General features: G+C 51.6%; 1 protein-coding gene across 1 annotated transcript in view; it reads right to left on the reverse strand.

Annotated features, from left to right (window-relative positions):
* Nucleotides 1-4755: 4755 nt before the first annotated feature.
* The window catches only part of SHISAL1 (shisa like 1), a gene marked incomplete at its 3' end in the record, with an annotated part of 72581 nt that continues 58867 nt past the window's right edge, over nt 4756-18469 (reverse strand). The window contains exon 5 of the mRNA XM_082666870.1: nt 4756-4949. Within this exon, the coding sequence (XP_082522996.1) occupies nt 4949 (1 nt within the window). The remainder of the gene's footprint in view (nt 4950-18469) is intronic.

Genomic DNA, 18469 nt, shown 5'->3' on the forward strand with positions numbered 1-18469 from the left:
TCTCCGTCTACAGCAGGAATAGCTCCCAGAAGGGCACTGGGTAAATATTTGTTGAATAGATGAATGAATGCATGCATGAACAAATAGAATTTCTAGAATCTTCTACCTCACCTGACTGCTCAACTCAACATTCAAGTTTTCAGGCCACGGGCTCCAAAGCTGCATACATTCACTTAATCACCATCTGGTGTTGCATTTGTGCTGTAAGGAGGGGCTGGGGAGCCTGGCGTGGCATCGGTCAGACGGAGGGTGTGCCGTGTTTGTTTTCTGGAGGGGACAGGACATCACCCCAGCCTGGTGGTGAGTTCTGGGGCTGCAGGTGGCAGTGACCAGAGTGTCACCCACTCACTGGGTGGGTGGCTGCCCCGCTGACCTTTCAGATGGCCAGTGGGGACAGGTAGACACTGTCTATGCCCGCCAGGTGAGCGGTAAGATAAGAATCCCCCAAGGTTGCCGCAGAGAGGGGGCCACCCAGATGTGTCTGTGGTGACCTGGCTGCCCCTCCACATGGACAAGAAATGCCCCCAGCAACTCCTCTCGGGGCTCTCATGTCAACTTGGATCGCTGCGGAATCTGTAAATTCACCTCTGAGGGCCACCTAAGGCATGGCTCCTGCCATCGGTGAGGACCAATCAGCAAAGCTGAAAAAATGAAAATAAATCAACAATTTTCAAAAAGTCTGTGACTCTGGGAAACTAATCTTCTTTTACGGCACGACCTCTAGGAGACACAGTAAATGGGGTGTCAGAGGAGCCAGGAGCCAGGGCCTGGGCAGGACCGTGGTCCGGAGGGACAGCGGAGGGCTGGGACACCGGCCTGGTGCGGACAGGGGTCTGGGGGTCTGCTGGGCGCGTGGGAGATGGTGCCAGGCTCGATGTGACAGGATGGCCTAAAGGGAGCTTCTGATCTGACGGTGAGCTGAGAAGCATCTCTTGGTAGAAGCCTGTTAACCCCCATTCCTGGTTGTGTTTCCCCTGATGCCCCCAAGCCCTCCTTTCCAGCCCTGGGGATGAATTTGCCTGAAGGGTTTTTTGGATGAAGAGGAGAAAGGCCCCCACACCAGGAATGCTAGCTGCCTACCTGCTCTTTCTCTAAAGCATCAGAGACGGGCTCATCCGAGAGACGGGAACTACCTGCAGAATCACACGTGTGCATGTGTGCGTGTGTGTGTGTGCGTGTGCGTGTGCTTTCAGTTAAGGCCTGTTTCCTATAGGTCCCGGTCAGCGTCAGATGTCGGGCTGGCAGCTGGCGGCCCCAGGCCCTTCTGAGCTAGCGGGCTGCTCCTTGAGGTGCAGGGGGATCTCAGAGGTTCAGGTGGGGGCAGAGAGGCCCATGGGTGCCAGCAGATATTGGTTCTGTGTAGAGATTCCCAAACGCACAATTACGCTATACACAGATGAGAAGGAAAGCATAAAACTGCTCGTTATAACACACAGTTCCCAGTGGGAAAAAGTCCTTACAAATACAGGGAGTCAAAGACAAGCTCCTCAGCGGATGTATTGCCATCTTCTCTCTCTTCTTTTTGTTTTGCTTTTCGTAGTATTATTACTGTTATTTTTACAAATTATGTGGTTATAGCCAGAAGCTCACAGTAAAAAGTAAAACTAGGCAGCTTGAAAAATCAGGTTAGGGAGTCACTAAAAAACACTAACTCTGTAAATCTCTACTTGAACCTGTCTCTACCCTGCATCTTATTCTCAGGGACACTACTCATTGGCACGTCTGCCTGCCGTGGTAGGATGGGGCAGGTTTTTGTCAGGATGGCCCGTGTCCCAGGGGCTTTGAGGAGCCCTTGACGTTGAGAGGGAATGATCCGCACACGTGTGCCTTTCAGATGGGCATTCACACCCACGCACACTGCCCTCTCCCCTCAGCCACTCCGTCCCACGCCAACACCCCACACACTTGACAGGTGAGGCTCAGAGAGGTGAAGCGATTTGCCCAACACCACCCAGCGGGGAAGGGGCAGCGAGTGCTGTGGGTCCCTGCACTCCACCCCCTGCATCCCAGGCTGCCCTGTGTCCGTTTGCTAAGTCTGTGGTGTCTGCTGAGCTTCACGATGAGGGGCCGCCTGCACACAACAGAGGGTTCTGATCCCCAGCCCGGCTGCAACAGTAAACCTCCGCGGGGTCATCATTCGCTCCTGGAAAGACCTCTGGTGGAGTCGGGAGCAGCGCCTTGCAAGTTCTCAAGCCCAGGGTTGCAGATCAGGGGAACCCTAGCCCTTGCTGGTCTCTGTGACAGTGACCTCTGGCTCTAGTGCTCGGGGCAGAGAGGCAAGGCCAGCTCCTTCTTGGCAGGGGAAGCGTCTCCGTATGAACAGCCGCACGAGCAGCCCCAGAACCGCAGGAAGCCAGAGAAGCAAGCCCCCTAAAAGTCCCTGCAGAGCTGACGTCGGCTCTGTGGACAGATGTTACGGGCATCCAAGTTTTCGTGGAAGTCCCGCCTTAAGTGGGAAGGGCTTCGACAGCCCTTTCTTTTAGTCAAGGCAGAGAAGGCACAGAACTTGCCTGGGGTCACACTGCGCTCAGCGCAGAGCTGACGTCAGAATCTGGGTCTGCGCCCACACCGCTCTCCCCAAGGCTCAGGTCTCTCTGATTCCCGAGGCCATGCACATGGGATGCAGGTGTTTGCTGATCCAGCTGGGCTGAATGACTACTGAGCTCCCCTCCATGGCGACTACTGCTCCGCATGGACAAGGCCCAGGGGCAGGTGCTGGCGTGTCTCAGCGTCCCGGGTAAAGGAAGCCACGCCTATCCCTAATCAAGACCCCAAGCGGAGGTTCTCTGACATTGCCTCTGCCAAAGCTGTACACCCGGGCCCTGGCGGCACCGTCTGGAGAAGACGGGACTCAAGCCACAGGTCTGGGTCTTCCTTAGCTTGCCTGTGTGACCTTGGGCAAGCCACCTGACCCATCTGAGGCTCAGCATTGTAGGCCACGAAATGGGGAGAGTCCCTTCTTTATGGGCTTTGAGAGGACGAAAAGCCAGGCTGGGTGGAAAACGCTTGACACCCTGGAAACCTTTCTGCTTTATCAAAGGACAGGTGTTATGATTTTCCAGGCTAAGGTGACTCACAGCGGACCACGGCATCTGGGCTCTCACCCACCTCTCTTTCCACCCTTCCTCTGTGTCCCAGCCAACCTGGATTTCTTTTTGTTCCTTGAAAGCGTCAAGCTAGTTGCTGCCTCAGGGCCTTTGCACTAGCTGTTCCTTCTGCCTGGAATATCTTTAAAGTCCATGGCTGGCTCTTGCTTATCATTCAGAGCTAGGCTTAGCCCACTCAGAAAGCCCTTCCCAGACCACCCAAGCTCAAGAGGACCCCCGTGAACATTGTTTTGACCAAATTCTCGGCTTAGGGCTCACTGCTATTGCTACCTTCCTTATTCACTGCTTATTTCTTCCCTGTCCTCTCCCCCAGCTAGGACACCAGCACCACGAGCAGGGGCCTGCCTGCTCACTGCCACGTCTGATGGGCAGAGGGTCTGTGGAAGACACTGGGTCCTGCTAGGTGAGGGTACGCGAGCAGAGGAGCCGGGCCCACCCAGCTGGGCGCTGGGGGAGATTTTGGCTTCACTAACACCAGGGGAATGAGGGTGTCTACACTGCCACCCTGGCCCTCGGGGATTTATGTGATCGTTTCCTAGGTCAGGCCCTTCCGTGTGTGTGCCCCCGGGCTGGCGGGGTGGGTGGTGGCAGTGGTGAGCTCTGTGGACAGATGTTACGGGCATCCAAGTTTTTGTGGAAGTCCCTCCTTAAATGGGAAGGGCTTCTAGAACCTTCCCCTCTGCATTTCCACAGTGCTCATCACTCTGTCCAGCAAAGATCTGTGTGTCTGTCTCTCCCACCAGATGCGGCTCCTCCAGCGCAGGGACGAGGCCAGCCTGACTCATCTCCCTTCCCGATCGCTGCCCAGCAGAGGGCTGGCAGACAGTAGGTGTTTAACCAGAATGTGCTGTGTGTAGGAGGGTCCTGCGGAAGCGACGATGGAGAGCTTGGGTGATGGCCCATCCACTGAGAAGCCATTGGGGGGATGCTCCAGGGACTGTGTTGGGGGTACCCTGGGCTGGGGAGCTTGGACTTTGGGTTCTTATACCTCTGAGGTCAAACCGAGGACTGGTCTCCTCCTGGCTGTGAGACATGGGCCATTTCTGCAGGGAGTTCATCCCACCCACCTCCCAGGTGATGAGAGAGGGCGTACGTGAAGATAATCTAGTGCCTGCCCCGAGGATGGCCTGAGACGTGTCTCTCATTATCACTGTCATTATGGGAACAAATTCCATAAGAACGAAACCCCGCCGGCATTTCGCATCCCCAACACCCCCTGAGACAAAGCGTGGCTGTGCCCTGTGCTTGCCAACTCCATCTGGCTCACAGCTGCAGCAAGAAGCTGGAGCCCGGACGCTGGGCCAGACCCCCAGCACAAGGTGACTCAGGCCCATCAGAGAACTTGGGGGGACCCCAATAAAACCAATCAAACAAACAAAAAGGATACCCCTGATCACACGCACACGCACGCACACACACTCACATTCAATATTCTGACACAGAGAGGCCCACAGGCCACTACTGGAGGGAGCAGAGGCAAGGGAACCACGCACGGGTACGACACATGGCCTGAATCCTCCCGGCTTCACTTGGCCGGAGCAGCTGTGTCGGTCATCCTGAGTCCACCATGGCGCCATCTCTCAGAAACCACTGGCCCAAAATGGGACTATTGCTTGCGGATGGGTGGCTCAGAAGCCCCCCCCTGCACCCGGCCCCCACCCCTGAGTTTGCTCGTAGTGTTAGAAGTCCGAGGAAGGGTTCGGGCACAGGCGGCGTTTTCTCCTCTGCCGCCACCGCGGCCGTCTTGGCTCTCCCTGGCGACTTGAAGTGGTACTTCTCGGAGGCTGAGCCAGGTGCTTTGGGTCTCACCTCCCCCATCCTGAGGCACGGCAAAAGGGTTTTCTAGGGAAGCAGAAAGGAACAAAGTATCACATGGTGTCTCCTCCAGGGTGATGCACTGGGGACATTTCTCTCTGGCCTCAGTTCCAGGAGAACCCAGGTTTTTCTCTGAGCACATGACATGTTTTTGTCTTCTAGTTATTGAGACCTGTTTGACTTTAAAGCTGGAAGCAAGACAAGCAGGTCTGCTATCACTATGGTTTCATACAGCACTAGTGCCCCTGGCCCAAGCAATAAGACAAGAAAAGAGCATAGAGTGTCAGGAGTGGGCTAGAAGAACCCTAATTACCATTATTGGCAGATCACGTACATAGAAAACCCAAGAGAATCAACAGGCTAATTATTAGAACAGAGAGTGCAGATACAAAGATACAATTTTCAATCTGTAAGACAAAACCAGATCAACTTATAAAACCTATTACTCAGCCATAAAAAGAAACGAAATTGAGCTATTTGTAATGAGGTGGATAGACCTAGAGTCTGCCATACAGAGTGAAGCAAGTCAGAAAGAGAAAGATAAATACCGTATGCTAACACATATATATGGAATTTAAGGGAAAAAATGTCATGAAGAACCTAGGGGTAAGACAGGAATAAAGACACAGACCTCCTGGGGAACAGACTTGAGGATATGGGGAGGGGGAAGGGTGAGCTGTGACAGGGTGAGAGAGAGGCACGGACATATATACACTACCAAACGTAAGGTAGATAGCTAGTGGGAAGAAGCCGCATGGCACAGGGATATAAGCTCGGTGCTTTGTGACCGCCTGGAGGGGTGGGATAGGGAGAGTGGGAGGGAGGGAGACGCAAGAGGGAGGAGATATGGGGATATATGTATATGTATAACTGATTCACTTTGTTATAAAGCAGAAACTAATACACCATTGTAAAGAAATTATACCCCAATAAAGGTGTTAAAAAAAAAAAACAAAAAAACTTATAAAACCAACAGTGTTTTTTTACCTCAACGGTTACCAGGGTGATTATATGTCTTAGCTTAGGATAGTCCCAGTTAATACTTATTGTTCTGACAAAATTTTTAATATTGTTCCCTTTTCAGCCTCAAAAGTATTCTACTTTGGATGATAAACCAGATGGTCACCCTTGTTATAACAAACTAGAAAATATTAAGAACAGACACAGATAACACTCATAATAATAAAAAGAACCATTGTAAACCTTGGTGGTACACCACTGGATAGGACCATATCGTACAAAGCCATGGAGAGGAAACCAGGACACTCCGGGCACATGGACAGATCACAAGATCACTGGGATAAGGTCAAGAGTGTAAACGCCAGCCCACGGGGCACTTACAGCTTTGATTGGCAGAGTTGAGTTGCCTTTGTTCTTTCTCCTCTTGAGATCACCTCCAAACAAGGATAATGAGGAACAGAAATACAAACTCCATCTCTGGCAGACACAGTGAATCCCCTGTCCTATAGCCATTTATAGGGATAATTACCCAGTCACAAATATTCACCTTCCCATACTCCCTTGCAGACCGGAGTGGTCACATACCCACTCTGGCCAATGCTATGCAAGTGGAAGTCTACTGGGAAGGGGACATGGATCCAGAGGAAGAGCATGAGAACAAAGGACATTCACTAATGTGGCTGGAGTGGGAAGCAGGGAGAAACCTGGTTCTGGTGGCAGCCCCAGATTGCCCACCTCCACACCATTGTAGTTGGGTTTCTGCAACTTGTATCTGATTACAGCTACCAGCAGATAAACCATCTTCCACCAAACTCCAGTGTGTCCCAGGGGCAAGGGGGGAAGATAATGGAGGGGTTAAGCCAACAAAGTCCATCTTTCCAGAGGGCTTGATACTCCAAATGGCAGAGTCAACACCCCATTCTGCATCACTGCGCTCTGGGTGACAGATTCTGTGGTCCCCCATCACCTGCTTTATCATTCTCCATCTAGTACACCAAATATTTTACTTACTGGTCTAGCATTTTTTTTTTTTTTTTTTGCAGTACACGGGCCTCTCACTGTTGTGGCCTCTCCCGTTGTGGAGCACAGGCTCTGGACGTGCAGGCACAGTGGCCATGGCTCACGGGCCTAGCCACTCCGCAGCATGTGGGATCTTCCCGACCGGGGCACGAACCTGCATCCCTTGCATCGGCAGGCGGATTCTCAACCACTGCGCCACCCGGGAAGTCCTGGTCTAGCTTATTGTTTGTCTCTCCCAACTAGAAAATTAGCTACATGAGGGTCAAGGTATTTGTGTGTTGTGTTCATTTTTGCATTGCAGGGTCTGGAGCAGTAACTGGTACACATAATAAGTCTTTGTTGAATGAATGAATGAAGCAAGAATTTGAAGCCCAGATGAACCCGATTTTAAGTATAAAGTCAACAGAAAAACTTCTAAAAACACATTTTTGAATTATAGCTCCCATGAGCCCTTCTTGCATAAATTAACAGAGGATACATAGAGGATAATAAAGGATAACATCCTATACCTTAGGATAACAAAGGGTAAATAGAGCAACTCTGGCAAGAGTACTAGCAATGAGAATCTATTTAACTGTAGGTCTATGTCTGAAATTAATGTATTGTGACTGTTACAGAAAAGAACAAAAAAGGAAACAGAGAACCGATATAAACTATAGTAGGGAAGGTGGAGGTCAGAAAGAGGGAGGTAACATATGCAAACTATGTCTTATTTGCTTATAGTTGGGAGTCCAAAAGGATCAGTTAGAGATGGAAATAACATTAGAGGTGCAAAGGTAAATGGAAAAATTAATATAATATAATCAACTAAAATCATTTGATGGAAGTGAGAGAAGGGGAGGGAGAGTAGATATGTTCTAATTTGGGCATCATTCATAGTAGGGAGAAAATAAACAGTGTCTAAAGAAATAGAGGATTAAGTGTATCATATGACAGTATAATTATGAAGATAACTATGGGATGAAAAACACAGCTTTCCAAATTGTCAGAAGATATATAAACAAAAAAGAAAACAAAGAAAACAGAGGCCATATGGTGAAAATTGACAACCCCCACAAAAGCTATAAAAGCATAAAGCATGTCATAAACTATGATGACAGAACTAAGACTAAATGTAGCTGCCGTATTAGTAAATGTTAATGAGACACACACACTTGCTGAAAAAAAAAAAAAAGACTCAGAATGGTTTACAAGCAAAATCCACTGAAGGTAGAATAATTCAGAAAGGTTTCATATAATAAGATGAGTAGTTGATGAAAAAGTTTTGGAGATGGACGGTAGTGATGGTTGTACAACAGTGTGAATGTACTTAATGCCACTGAACGGTACAGTGGTTAAAATGGTAAATTTTGTTATGTGTTTTGCCACAATTACACAAGAAAGAATGGGCAGAAACAAAACAAGTGCAAACCAAGAGAAAGCAGGGGTCTTGATCTGAATGTTAGACAGAGCTGAAGTCAGGGCAAGAAATAGAGAATGAGAAAAAGACGGCATTGTGTGGGGATCAAGGATGAGAGTCACCATGAGGACTTAAAGTAATGAGTGTCTTTGCACCAAGTAACATAGCCTCAACGTTCATAGAGCAAGAAATCTGAAAATGTAGGAAGAAAAAGACAGAGTATGTTAATATTGGTGCATTTTAATTCACCTCTCTCAGTCCCTCACAGATTAAGTTGACAAAAACATAAATAAGGTATAGAGAGCCAAATAACCTAATTAATAACATAGTATGTGTGGTTTTTTAAAATTAATTAATTAATTTATTTTTGGCTGCATTGGGTCTTCATTGCTGTGCATGGGCTTTCTCTAGTTGTGGCAAGCAGAGGCTACTCTTCGTTGCAGTGCGTGGGCTTCTCATTGCGGTGGCTTCTCTTTGTTGTGGAGCACGGGCTGTAGGCACATGGGCTTCAGTAGTTGTGGCATGTGGGCTCAGTAGTTGTGGCTTGTGGGCTCTAGAGTGCAGGCCCAGTAGTTGTGGCGCATGGGCTTAGTTGCTCTGCAGCATGTGGGATCTTCCCGGACCAGGGCTTGAACCTGTGTCCTCTGCATTGGCAGGCAGATTCTTAACCACTGCACCACCAGGGAAGCCCTATGTGTGTGTATTAAACAGAATCTTCCTTCTGTTCAAATGCTCTTGAAAATGCACACACAAAAAGCAATTATCAGGCCACAAAGAAATTAAATTCCAAAAAGTAGATGTAAGGCAACATTCTCTGATCACAATACACTAGAATTTGAAAATGTTAATAAAAAAACCACAAAACAAAACCCAAGAAGTTTTAAAATGCTTTAAAATAACTCTTGTGTCAAAGATAGAGCAAAAATTCAAAGTTGCAGAATATCTAGACAATAATGAAAATAAAAAGATTACATTTCAGAACTTGTGAGATGCAGCCAAGGCAATGCTCAGAGGAAAATTTATAGCTTTACATATTTATATTAATAAATAAGAGAACATGAATTAGCTATCCAGCTCAAAAATTAGAAAAAAAGGCAAAATACTGAAGGAAGGCATAGGAAAGCACTTGATAAATTAAAACTGAGATGAAGTTAAACACATAAAAGGAAGAAATGAATAAATAAATACAATTTCTTACTCTTTTTGAAAAACAGGACACATTAACTGTTGGTGACTTTAATAAAGCAGAAGGAGAAAGTGACCACTTAAAAGTTATCTGTACTTTTCCTTTCCAATTCCGCTTCTCCACTATCTCTTAACCCCTCTAGATAGGCTTTTGACCCAACTATTCTGCAGGGTTTACCCTTGTTAAGGTCACCAAAGACCTCCATGTTGCTAAATCCAGTGGTCAATTCTTGGTCCTCCTTTTACTTGTCCCCTTGGCAGCACTGATACAGGTGATCACTTCTCCTGCTTCCAGGACACTCCAGGCCCGTCTCTTGGTTCTCCTCCTAATTTTCTTGCTGCTTCTTCTCAGGCTCCCCCGTGGGTCCCTCCCCATCTTCTCGGTCTCCTCTTCTCCTTTCCATCTCTACTCACTCCTGAGGAAATCATCTCCTCCCAAGGAATTAACTACTCTACATACATTAATGTCTCTTTCAGCCTCAAGCTCACACCGTAGCTTCAAACTGTCTACTTGACATCACCAACTGTATAGTTAATAGACATCTCAAACTTAATATGCTCAAAACTAAAATCCTGATCCTCTGCCCCAAATCAGCTTTTCCCACAATTTTCCTGACTTCAGTAAATACAACTCCAACAGAGTCCCAGAGCATCTCTTTCTCTCATCCCCAAATCCAGTCCACTAGTAAATCCTTCAGATGTATCCATCAACCTTGCCCTCTGCCACCTCCATTGCTTCTACCATGGCCTCCTCGCTTATCAAGCTCTTCTGTCTACTCTCCATACAGCAGCCAGAGGGATCCTGTGAAAATCCATGTCATGTCATGTCCCTCCTCTGCTCAAAACCCTCACTGGCTCCCATCTCACTCAGAGTAGAAGCCAAAGACCTTCCTCTCCATCCTCTCTGGTCACATCCCTTATCTTCTCTCTTTTGCTCACTCCACTCCAGCCACGAAGGCTCATTTTACGTGTCAACTTGACTGGGCCACAGGGGGTGGTGCCCGGATATTTGATCATACGTGGTCCTGGGTGTGTCTGTGAGGGTGTTTCTGGATGAGATCCGTCTTTGAATCTGTGGACTGAGTCAAGTGGATCACCTACCCAATGCAGGTAAGCCTTCTCCAATCCACTGAGGGCCTGGATAGAAGAAACAGGCAGAGGAAGGGAGAATTCCCTCTCTGCCTTCCTGTCTTTGAGCTGGGTCATCAGTCTTTTCCTGCCTTCAGACTTGGATTTGGACTGGAATTTACACCATTGGCTCTCTTGGTTCTCAGGCCTTCAGACTTGGAGTGGTCCTGGGCCATCAGCCCTGCGAGATCTCCAGCTTGCCAAGTACAGGTTTGGGACTTCTCAGCCTCCAAATCTGCACGAGGCAATGCCTTGGAATGTCTCTTTATATATATAGCTGTCTCTGTGTAGATTTCACATATTTTATCTGTATTATATATAGACATATATTTATATATAGATATCTATCTATAATCTAGATTTATATATAGATATCTACATCTGTGTCTATACTATATCTATATCTGTATCGATATCTATCCTACTGGTTGTGTTTCTCCAAGAACTTAGACCAAGACAGCACCTGCACCAGCATGCTTCCCTCTCTTTTCCCAGATAAACACGTGTCTATTCCCTTTCGTCCTTCAAGTCACCTCTTACTGAGACCTTCTCTGACCACCTTATTGAAAGTTGGACTCCATCATCAACTCCCTCCCTGCTCTCATAGTGTTTTTCTCGCTAGCACTTATCACCATCTAACAGTCCACATATTTTATTTGTTATTTGGCCGTGCCGCCCTGCATGTGGGATCTGAGCTCCCTGACCAGGGATGGAATCCACATCCACTGCAGTGGAAGTGCAGAGTCTTAACCACTGGACCACCAGGGAATTCCACACGTATTTTAAATTGTCTGTAGCCTCTATATAAATGGGAGCTGGCCCACTACTCTACCCCCAGGACCAATAACGACACCTGGCACAGAGCTGGCGCTCAGGAAAGATGGGGGGAACACACAACCTACCCACTCAACCCTGTGCAGCAAAAATCAGAAACTTGGATGAGATGGGTGAATTTCCAAGACAATAGAAACCGCCCAGAGAATCCAGGAAAAGTGAATCTAAACAAAGCAATGCCAGAAAGAAACTGTCCAACGGCAAATCCAAAGTCTATAAAATAAGAGAAACGCAAATGAAAGCCATAATGAGAAGGCGTTCCAGAGCACAGCTCAAAGGAAGCTTCTACATTCCTCCACTCATCACGTCTGCAGAGATCAAAAAGGTTGAGCGCACCATGTGTTTGCTGGGTTTGGGGGGGAAACCTCTGCTTTGTGCTGGTGGGAGGGACGTCAGGTCACTCCTGGAAGGCAGCTTGGCGCGCACCCAAGTTATAGATGCGCACGCCCTCTGACCCAGTAATTCCACTTAACCACTATCCTACAAATACGCTCACAAGGGCAAAATCCTTACAAGCTCATTTATTGCAGTAATGTGGGTAAAAGTGGAGGATTAGGATCAAAGAAATGTCCATCACTGGGGAACTGGTTCAGAAACAATGGCTCCCCACGCAGTGGAGACCAAAGCAGAATGATGCCTCTGGAAGCCGCTGCTGGTAGCATCTTCTGCCAGGCCTGGGCTGGGGGCTGAGACACAGACCTGGAAGGAGTGGGCCCAGCCCTCGAGTGCTCTGAGCTGGGGGGAGCCACACTGGGACCCTAAAACGAGAGCGACAGATCCGCACTGTGTCAGTGCTGAGTGGCTGGGGGCGTGGCTTGGATGGGGGCGGGGACCCAGGGAAAACTCATGTCAGGAAGTGGGGGAAGGCACACCAGGAGGAGGGGGCAGCCTGAGTCCAGGCCAGTCAGAGGGTCACAGCAGGTGACGCAGGATCTTCCTGGTGGGCTGAGGCTAGACAGGCAGCCACGGAGCACTTCAACTGCCAGGTGAAGGCCCTACACGAGATCCCAGGGCTCTGGGACGTAGACGTGGAAGATCCTTCCTAATCCCAAGAAAGGTCAGAGTTAGGGCTTCTGTGATGGGGTATCTCTTCTGGGCTGGGCACTGTCCAAGCACTTTCTTTTTTTTTTTTTTTATTTGCAGTACGCGGGCCTCTCACTGTTGTGGCCTCTCCCGCTGCGGAGCACAGGCTCCGGACGCACAGGCTCAGCGGCCATGGCTCACGGGCCCAGCCGCTCCGCGGCATGTGGGATCTTCCCAGACCGGGGCACGAACCCGTGTTCCCTGCATCGGCAGGCGGACTCTCAACCACTGCGCCACCAGGGAAGCCCCAGGCACTTTCTATGCCTAGTCTCACTTCGCTCTCCCAACAGCCGTAGCCCTATTTCCCCTATTTACAGGTGAGGAAACCGAGCCTCAGGAAGGTAGTGTGACTTGCGCAGAGTCACATATCTGGGTAGTGGTGGAGCCAGGAGTCCAGCCTGTGCTGCCGGCCACTGGGCTGCACTGCCACCCCTCAGGTGCCGGGTGGTGGCCTGGCTAGGCTGGCTGTGGGGAGGCCAGTTGAGCAGCAGGCACCGCTGCCCTGGAGAGAGGATGCAGCGCTGGGACCCGGATGGGGCCCAGCAGGATAAGGAGGGTCTCCAGCTGGCTTCTGCAACCTAACTGGGGAGATAAGACAGAGCTCCTGGCAATTTGCATAACAATGGACGCTTCCAGAAGGCGGAGAATCTGTCACAGTAACTGCTCAGGATAAAAGCAGAGGCCTCACGAGGCACAGCATGGCTACATTGCCAGGTGAGCTGCAGATACTGTGCCCACGGCACTGATAAGAGCTCAGCCTGGATCTAGTGGGGACGATAAGCCGGGAGTGGGGACAGGAGCCTTCAGCTCAATTTCTATTGCGTCCTCACAGCAACCTGAGAGGTGGAGACGCTTTGACCACTCCTCACAAAGGGGCGAACAATGCAGGACCACCAGGGTGGTAGGAGGGCACTGCCACGGAGGGGAGAGCAGAGTCCCCCGGCACAGATGGTGGCCTCTTAGTGGCAGAAGGTGTGGTCATGGGGGGTGGCATGGAGGAGGTGTGCTCGGTAATGATGATAGAAAGTGAAACGCGAGCGTGGAGAAGATGCAACGTAAAACGACTACAGGGAGCTGCCCTACAAGCCCCCTGAAACAAAGGGCTAAGATGAGAAAGACTGGTGAGGTGGGGGAGGAACTCTCACCCACGACCTGGGGAGCGCACAATGGTTCACCTGCTTTGGGAAACTGGGGAGCTGTACCTGCTGAAGTTGAATATGCCTGTCCCCTGATGGTACACATACACCTGTGTGGGTAGAACCCAGGCCCCCAGAGAGGTCTCCATCCTCATCCCCAGAGGCTGTGAATGTGGCCTCACGTGGTGAAAGGGATTCTGCCGGTGTGAATGGGTCAAGGGCCTTGTGACGGGGAGACTGGTTACCGGGTGGGCCTGGGGTCATCACAAGGGTCCTTAAAGGAGGGGGGCAGGAGGGTCAGAGTCAGAGAAAGAGATGTGAGGATGGAAGCAGAGGTCGAAGTGATGCCATCGCAGGAAGGGTCCACACGCCATGGAACACAGGTCACCTCCAGAAACTGGCAAAGCCCAGGGAACAGATTCTCCCCGGAACCTCCAAGGAACCAGCTCTGCCAGCACCTGAATATTAGGGGTTCACAAGGCTCACGTTGAACTTCTGCCCATCAGCACTATAAGAGGATAATTTGTGCTGTTCTAAGCCACTGAGTTCGTGGTCACTGGTTGCAGCAGCCCCAGGACACTTGTACGACACCCAAGAGAAACGTGGTCACCCGTTCGCCAGAGTACTTGGCTGTGAAGGTTCAGAGCAGCTTTACGGATAATAGAAACGACCCAAATGTCCTCAACAGGCAAAGGGATAAGCAGAGCGTGCTACATCCATACGATGGAGTACTACACAGCACTGAAAAAGAACAGGCTCTTGATATGCCCAACAACACGGAGGAATTCACCTCATAGATGAAATGTTGCGTGAGAGACACTGACCCCAGGCCCCACACCAGCCAATGCCAGCCTAGGAACAGCCCACGGTTGTGCAAAACCACTCAGGGGCTGGATGTCAGAGGAGTGGTGCCGAGGGGACGCGAGGAAGCCTTCTGGGTGTTGGGATGTTTCAATTTCGGATTGAAATTCACCACACTGTAGCATCGAGATGGGCACTTTATGTACTTCAACTCGGAAACCGTGAACAACCTCAGGAAATGAGCCTCTGGTCTCACCTTGCATGCCCCAGTGATGGGGAGCTCACTACCTAGTGAGGAAAGCTGCTGGGCTGTGAAGGGAGGCTTCCTGGCAGGAGGCTCTTCCTCTCCTGAGCCCGTAACCTGCTTCTGGCCTCCTCCTCCCCCTGCTGCCAGCTCGGCCTCGGGGTCCCTCACTCTAGTCCTGCAGACACGGTCAGGCTCCACGACCCTCAGAGAGATCAGCCTTCTCTGGATCAGGGCTTCTTTCCGTCCTCCCCTGCTTCAGGCGAGAGCTGCCCGGAGTGAGGCAGGGCCCAGGCCCCTGGGGTCCCAGCAGACACTCGGCCTGTGTCCTCGCTCACTGCCGTCACCCGCTGTCCGTCACCTACTCCGGGAGTTTGGGTTCACGCTTCTGCTAAGTGGGGACCTCGTGAGGCTCCCAGGAAGCAGAGCGTGTGAGAGCGCCTCGCCCGCAGAAGGCGCTCAGGGCACGGATGTCCTGTGAAGTGGGCGGGGCAAGCGTTTCACAAAGGGGACGTTAGAGACCCTCTAGGAAATTTTTATTTTGCCTTTAGCAAGACAGCTTGTTGGTCCTCTAGACGGATGAAGAGGGGCAGTGATCCCAGTGCAGAAGGAGGGGCTGAGCAGGGGAAGGTGCGTGCGTGTGTGTGTGTGTGTGTGTGTGTCGGTGTGGGATGTCTGGGTGTGTGATGTCAACAGTGTCTCTGTGTGTGGCGCGTGCATATGTGTGTGTATGTGTGTGTGTGTGGTGTGTGTGTATGTGTGTGTGTGTCGGTGTGTCGGTGTGGGATGTCTGGGTGTGTGATGTCAACAGTGTCTCTGTGTGTGGCGCGTGTGTATGTGTGGTGTGTGTGTATGTGTGTGTGTGCATGTGTGTGGCGCGTGTGTATGTGTGTGCGCTGGGGAGGCTTTGGGCTAACTGAGTCCCCCTTGAGACCTGGCACCGTGGAGGTGCTCCCAGCAGAGTGTAAAGAGCCCGACCGTGGAATCAGGTTGCTTCTCACTGGCTGCTTGACTTCGAATGTGCCAGCGACCTCTCAGAACCTTAGTTTCCACATCCGTAAAATGGCCAGAAAACACCTGTCCTGAGAGGCCGTGGTGCAGGTGAGACGGGCAGCGCTCTCCCAAGTGCCCCTCGCACCCCAGCTGTGGGTCACCGGGTCTCCAGGAGAAACGAGAGACCATCAAAACAAAGGTCTTGTTTGTGGACAAATTAGAATGATTTGGGGTCATAAGGCACTGCTTCATTTTAAAGAATCCAACGTGAAACCTCACTTTCTTCCTGAAGAGAGAAGCCAGCTGCGTAAAAGGCCAGGCGGATGGGAAGGAGAGATGATGCCTTTGGGAGTCAGACAAGCTGTCGCCTCCGTGTGTTTGCAGGAGCCGCTGACTGTGTTGCGGGATGGACACGGGCATCGTGGGAGCGGCGGGCAGAGGGCAGGGCATTCGGTCCTGGCATCTGAGGCTGACCCCGCCGCTCCAGGATCACCCCGTCTTCAGGCCTTCTGGGTTCCATCTGCCTCAGGGGCTGCTCCTACCCAGACTCCTTTGCCGACGTCCCCTGGTCCCTTCTCACACACGTCATCCTCTCCCCAGGTGACTTCCTGGCCCCTGCACGACATGATTCTGTGACAAGCCCCCTTGGCCAAGTCCAAGCTGGGATTCAACCCAGGTTTTCCTCCGAGCTCCTCCCCGACTTGTGTGCGGCACCGACATCACCCCATCCACGCTCACAGGCACCTCAGACAGCAGACACTCCACAAGGCTGATCCCCAAAGCCACGCCTGCCCCTGGGTCCCCACCTTGGAAAAATCCCACCAGCATCTCCCCAGTGGCTCAGGCCAGAGTCCGGGACACGGTCTTTGGAGCCCCTCACCCCCACCCAATCCACCAGCTGGTCCTGTGGGCTGTCTGCTTCCTTCTCTGCTCCTGCCACAACCCAGCCTGCAAGACAGTGCCAGCCTCTGCTGGACGGCCAGCTCCCTTCCCCACTCCCTGCCAGGGGGAGCTTTGAAAAAGGCACCTGTCCCTCCCCTGGAGGGCTTCCCTGGTCCCGGGATCAGGAAGCCCACCCCTCACCATGGCCCTGCACATCAGACACCCCCTGCAACTCCCATCCCTCCCCTCCTGTGCTCCCCTTTCTCCCCACACTCCTGCACCTCGACTTTCCTTCTGGTGCATGAATGCACTGGCTCTCTCTGCCTCAGTGCCTTTACACATGCCACTCCGGGGCCTGGAATGTTCCCCGATCCCACCTCAATCTCCTCCAACCTCAGCAGCTCACTCTTTTCCATCCTAAAGGTCTCAGCTGCCCAGAGAGGCAGGAGCAAAATACAAGCTGGAGGGAGATGCATCCACCCTTTCCAGGTCCTGGTCTCGTCTGTTTGGACGAGTTGTGACATAAACCCTCGGCAAACTCCAGCTGAGCAGGGGGCATTTGGCAGGGAGCTCTTTTCCCACCCACAAAGTGAGCAGAGACAAGGAAAGGGGGTACTTTGGGGGTCTTTCCTATGAGTGGGGTGCTGGATGAGGTCCTCTGCACACCCTCTCAGATTCCGTCTTCACTATCCACCCCACTGCCAGGTGGGGGTTATTTGCTCGCCCACCAATGTCTACCTGCAGCTCAGAGAGATAAAGCAATTTGCCCAAGGATGCACAGCTGGGCAGCTCAGAGCCTGGTGCCAGCGCAGCCCAGGGGACTCCCGGGATGCAGCACCCAGAGATTCCCAAAGCCGTGCTCCCGGAACCCAGGGCAGGATGGAACCACTCCCAGATCTCGCGGCCAAAGCGATCTGGCAGCGGGCTCTCCCCAGCACCCTGTGCGTGCCTTAGAAACAACCGGAAGACCATCCTGGAAGGCGCTGAGGAGGAGGGGGGAGGGGGGCCCTCTTGGCCCACAGGCAAGTGCAGGTTTCCGTCGTTCCGACGGGGCTGGAATGCTCACATCGGGAGACATTTGCTGCACCAACGAGCATCTATTCTCGGAAGCAAATATTTTAGCAGCTAAAGCCAGAGTGTTAATGGCGGGGATGGGGGAGCAGGATAAAGAAGGAAAGCTTCCGTGGTCCCCCCCGACCCACATGGAGATAAATTCCTTCTTCCCCTGCCCTGATCTGGGAGCTGGGCCTGGGAAGAACCCTTGAAATAAAGGGTCTGGGGGAACATAACAGTCGTAAGCCCAAACCCGACTTCCCTCCCTGGTGACCCCGCTTTCTCTGGTTACACCTGCTGCAGCCCAGAGGGCGATTCTATGGAATTCCTGTCAGATTGCCATAAAGGAGCATCCTCCTTTCTTGGGGGTAATGATCCCCGAGATTCGCCCAGGCCTTCATGGAAACATCTCTTTGTTAATTGCTCAGGCGAGCTGGCATCTTTGTTTGCACAGTAGCTACCGCAGTTACTGGGTTACGGAATTTTAATTGATTTCAAACTTGGGAGCTGGGTGGGCCGTGTGGGTCTCCTCCAGGCTGGGTGGCCAGGTGCAAGGGCAGGATTGCAGGAGCCCCTCCCAGGGTTTGAGCGGCCGCCTGGCAGTGTGCCCCCGGGAATGGGAGCGCCACGGGGCTGATCTCCTGCTCTGTGCCAGGCTCCTAGTGGGCACCATCTCCGTCCTCCTGATGCCCCCGTTTTCACAGACAAGCAAACAGGCTTGGCAGGAGCGAGTGACTGGCCCAAGGTCACAGGGCCTGTGGATCTGGTTGGCTGGACCCAAGGCCCTCACTCCCACCTCCCCACCCCTGCCCTGGCTGAGCTGCATCCT

The sequence above is a fragment of the Grampus griseus genome (genome assembly GCF_964374135.1).
Source record: "Grampus griseus genome assembly, chromosome: 11".
Taxonomy (NCBI): domain Eukaryota; kingdom Metazoa; phylum Chordata; class Mammalia; order Artiodactyla; family Delphinidae; genus Grampus; species Grampus griseus.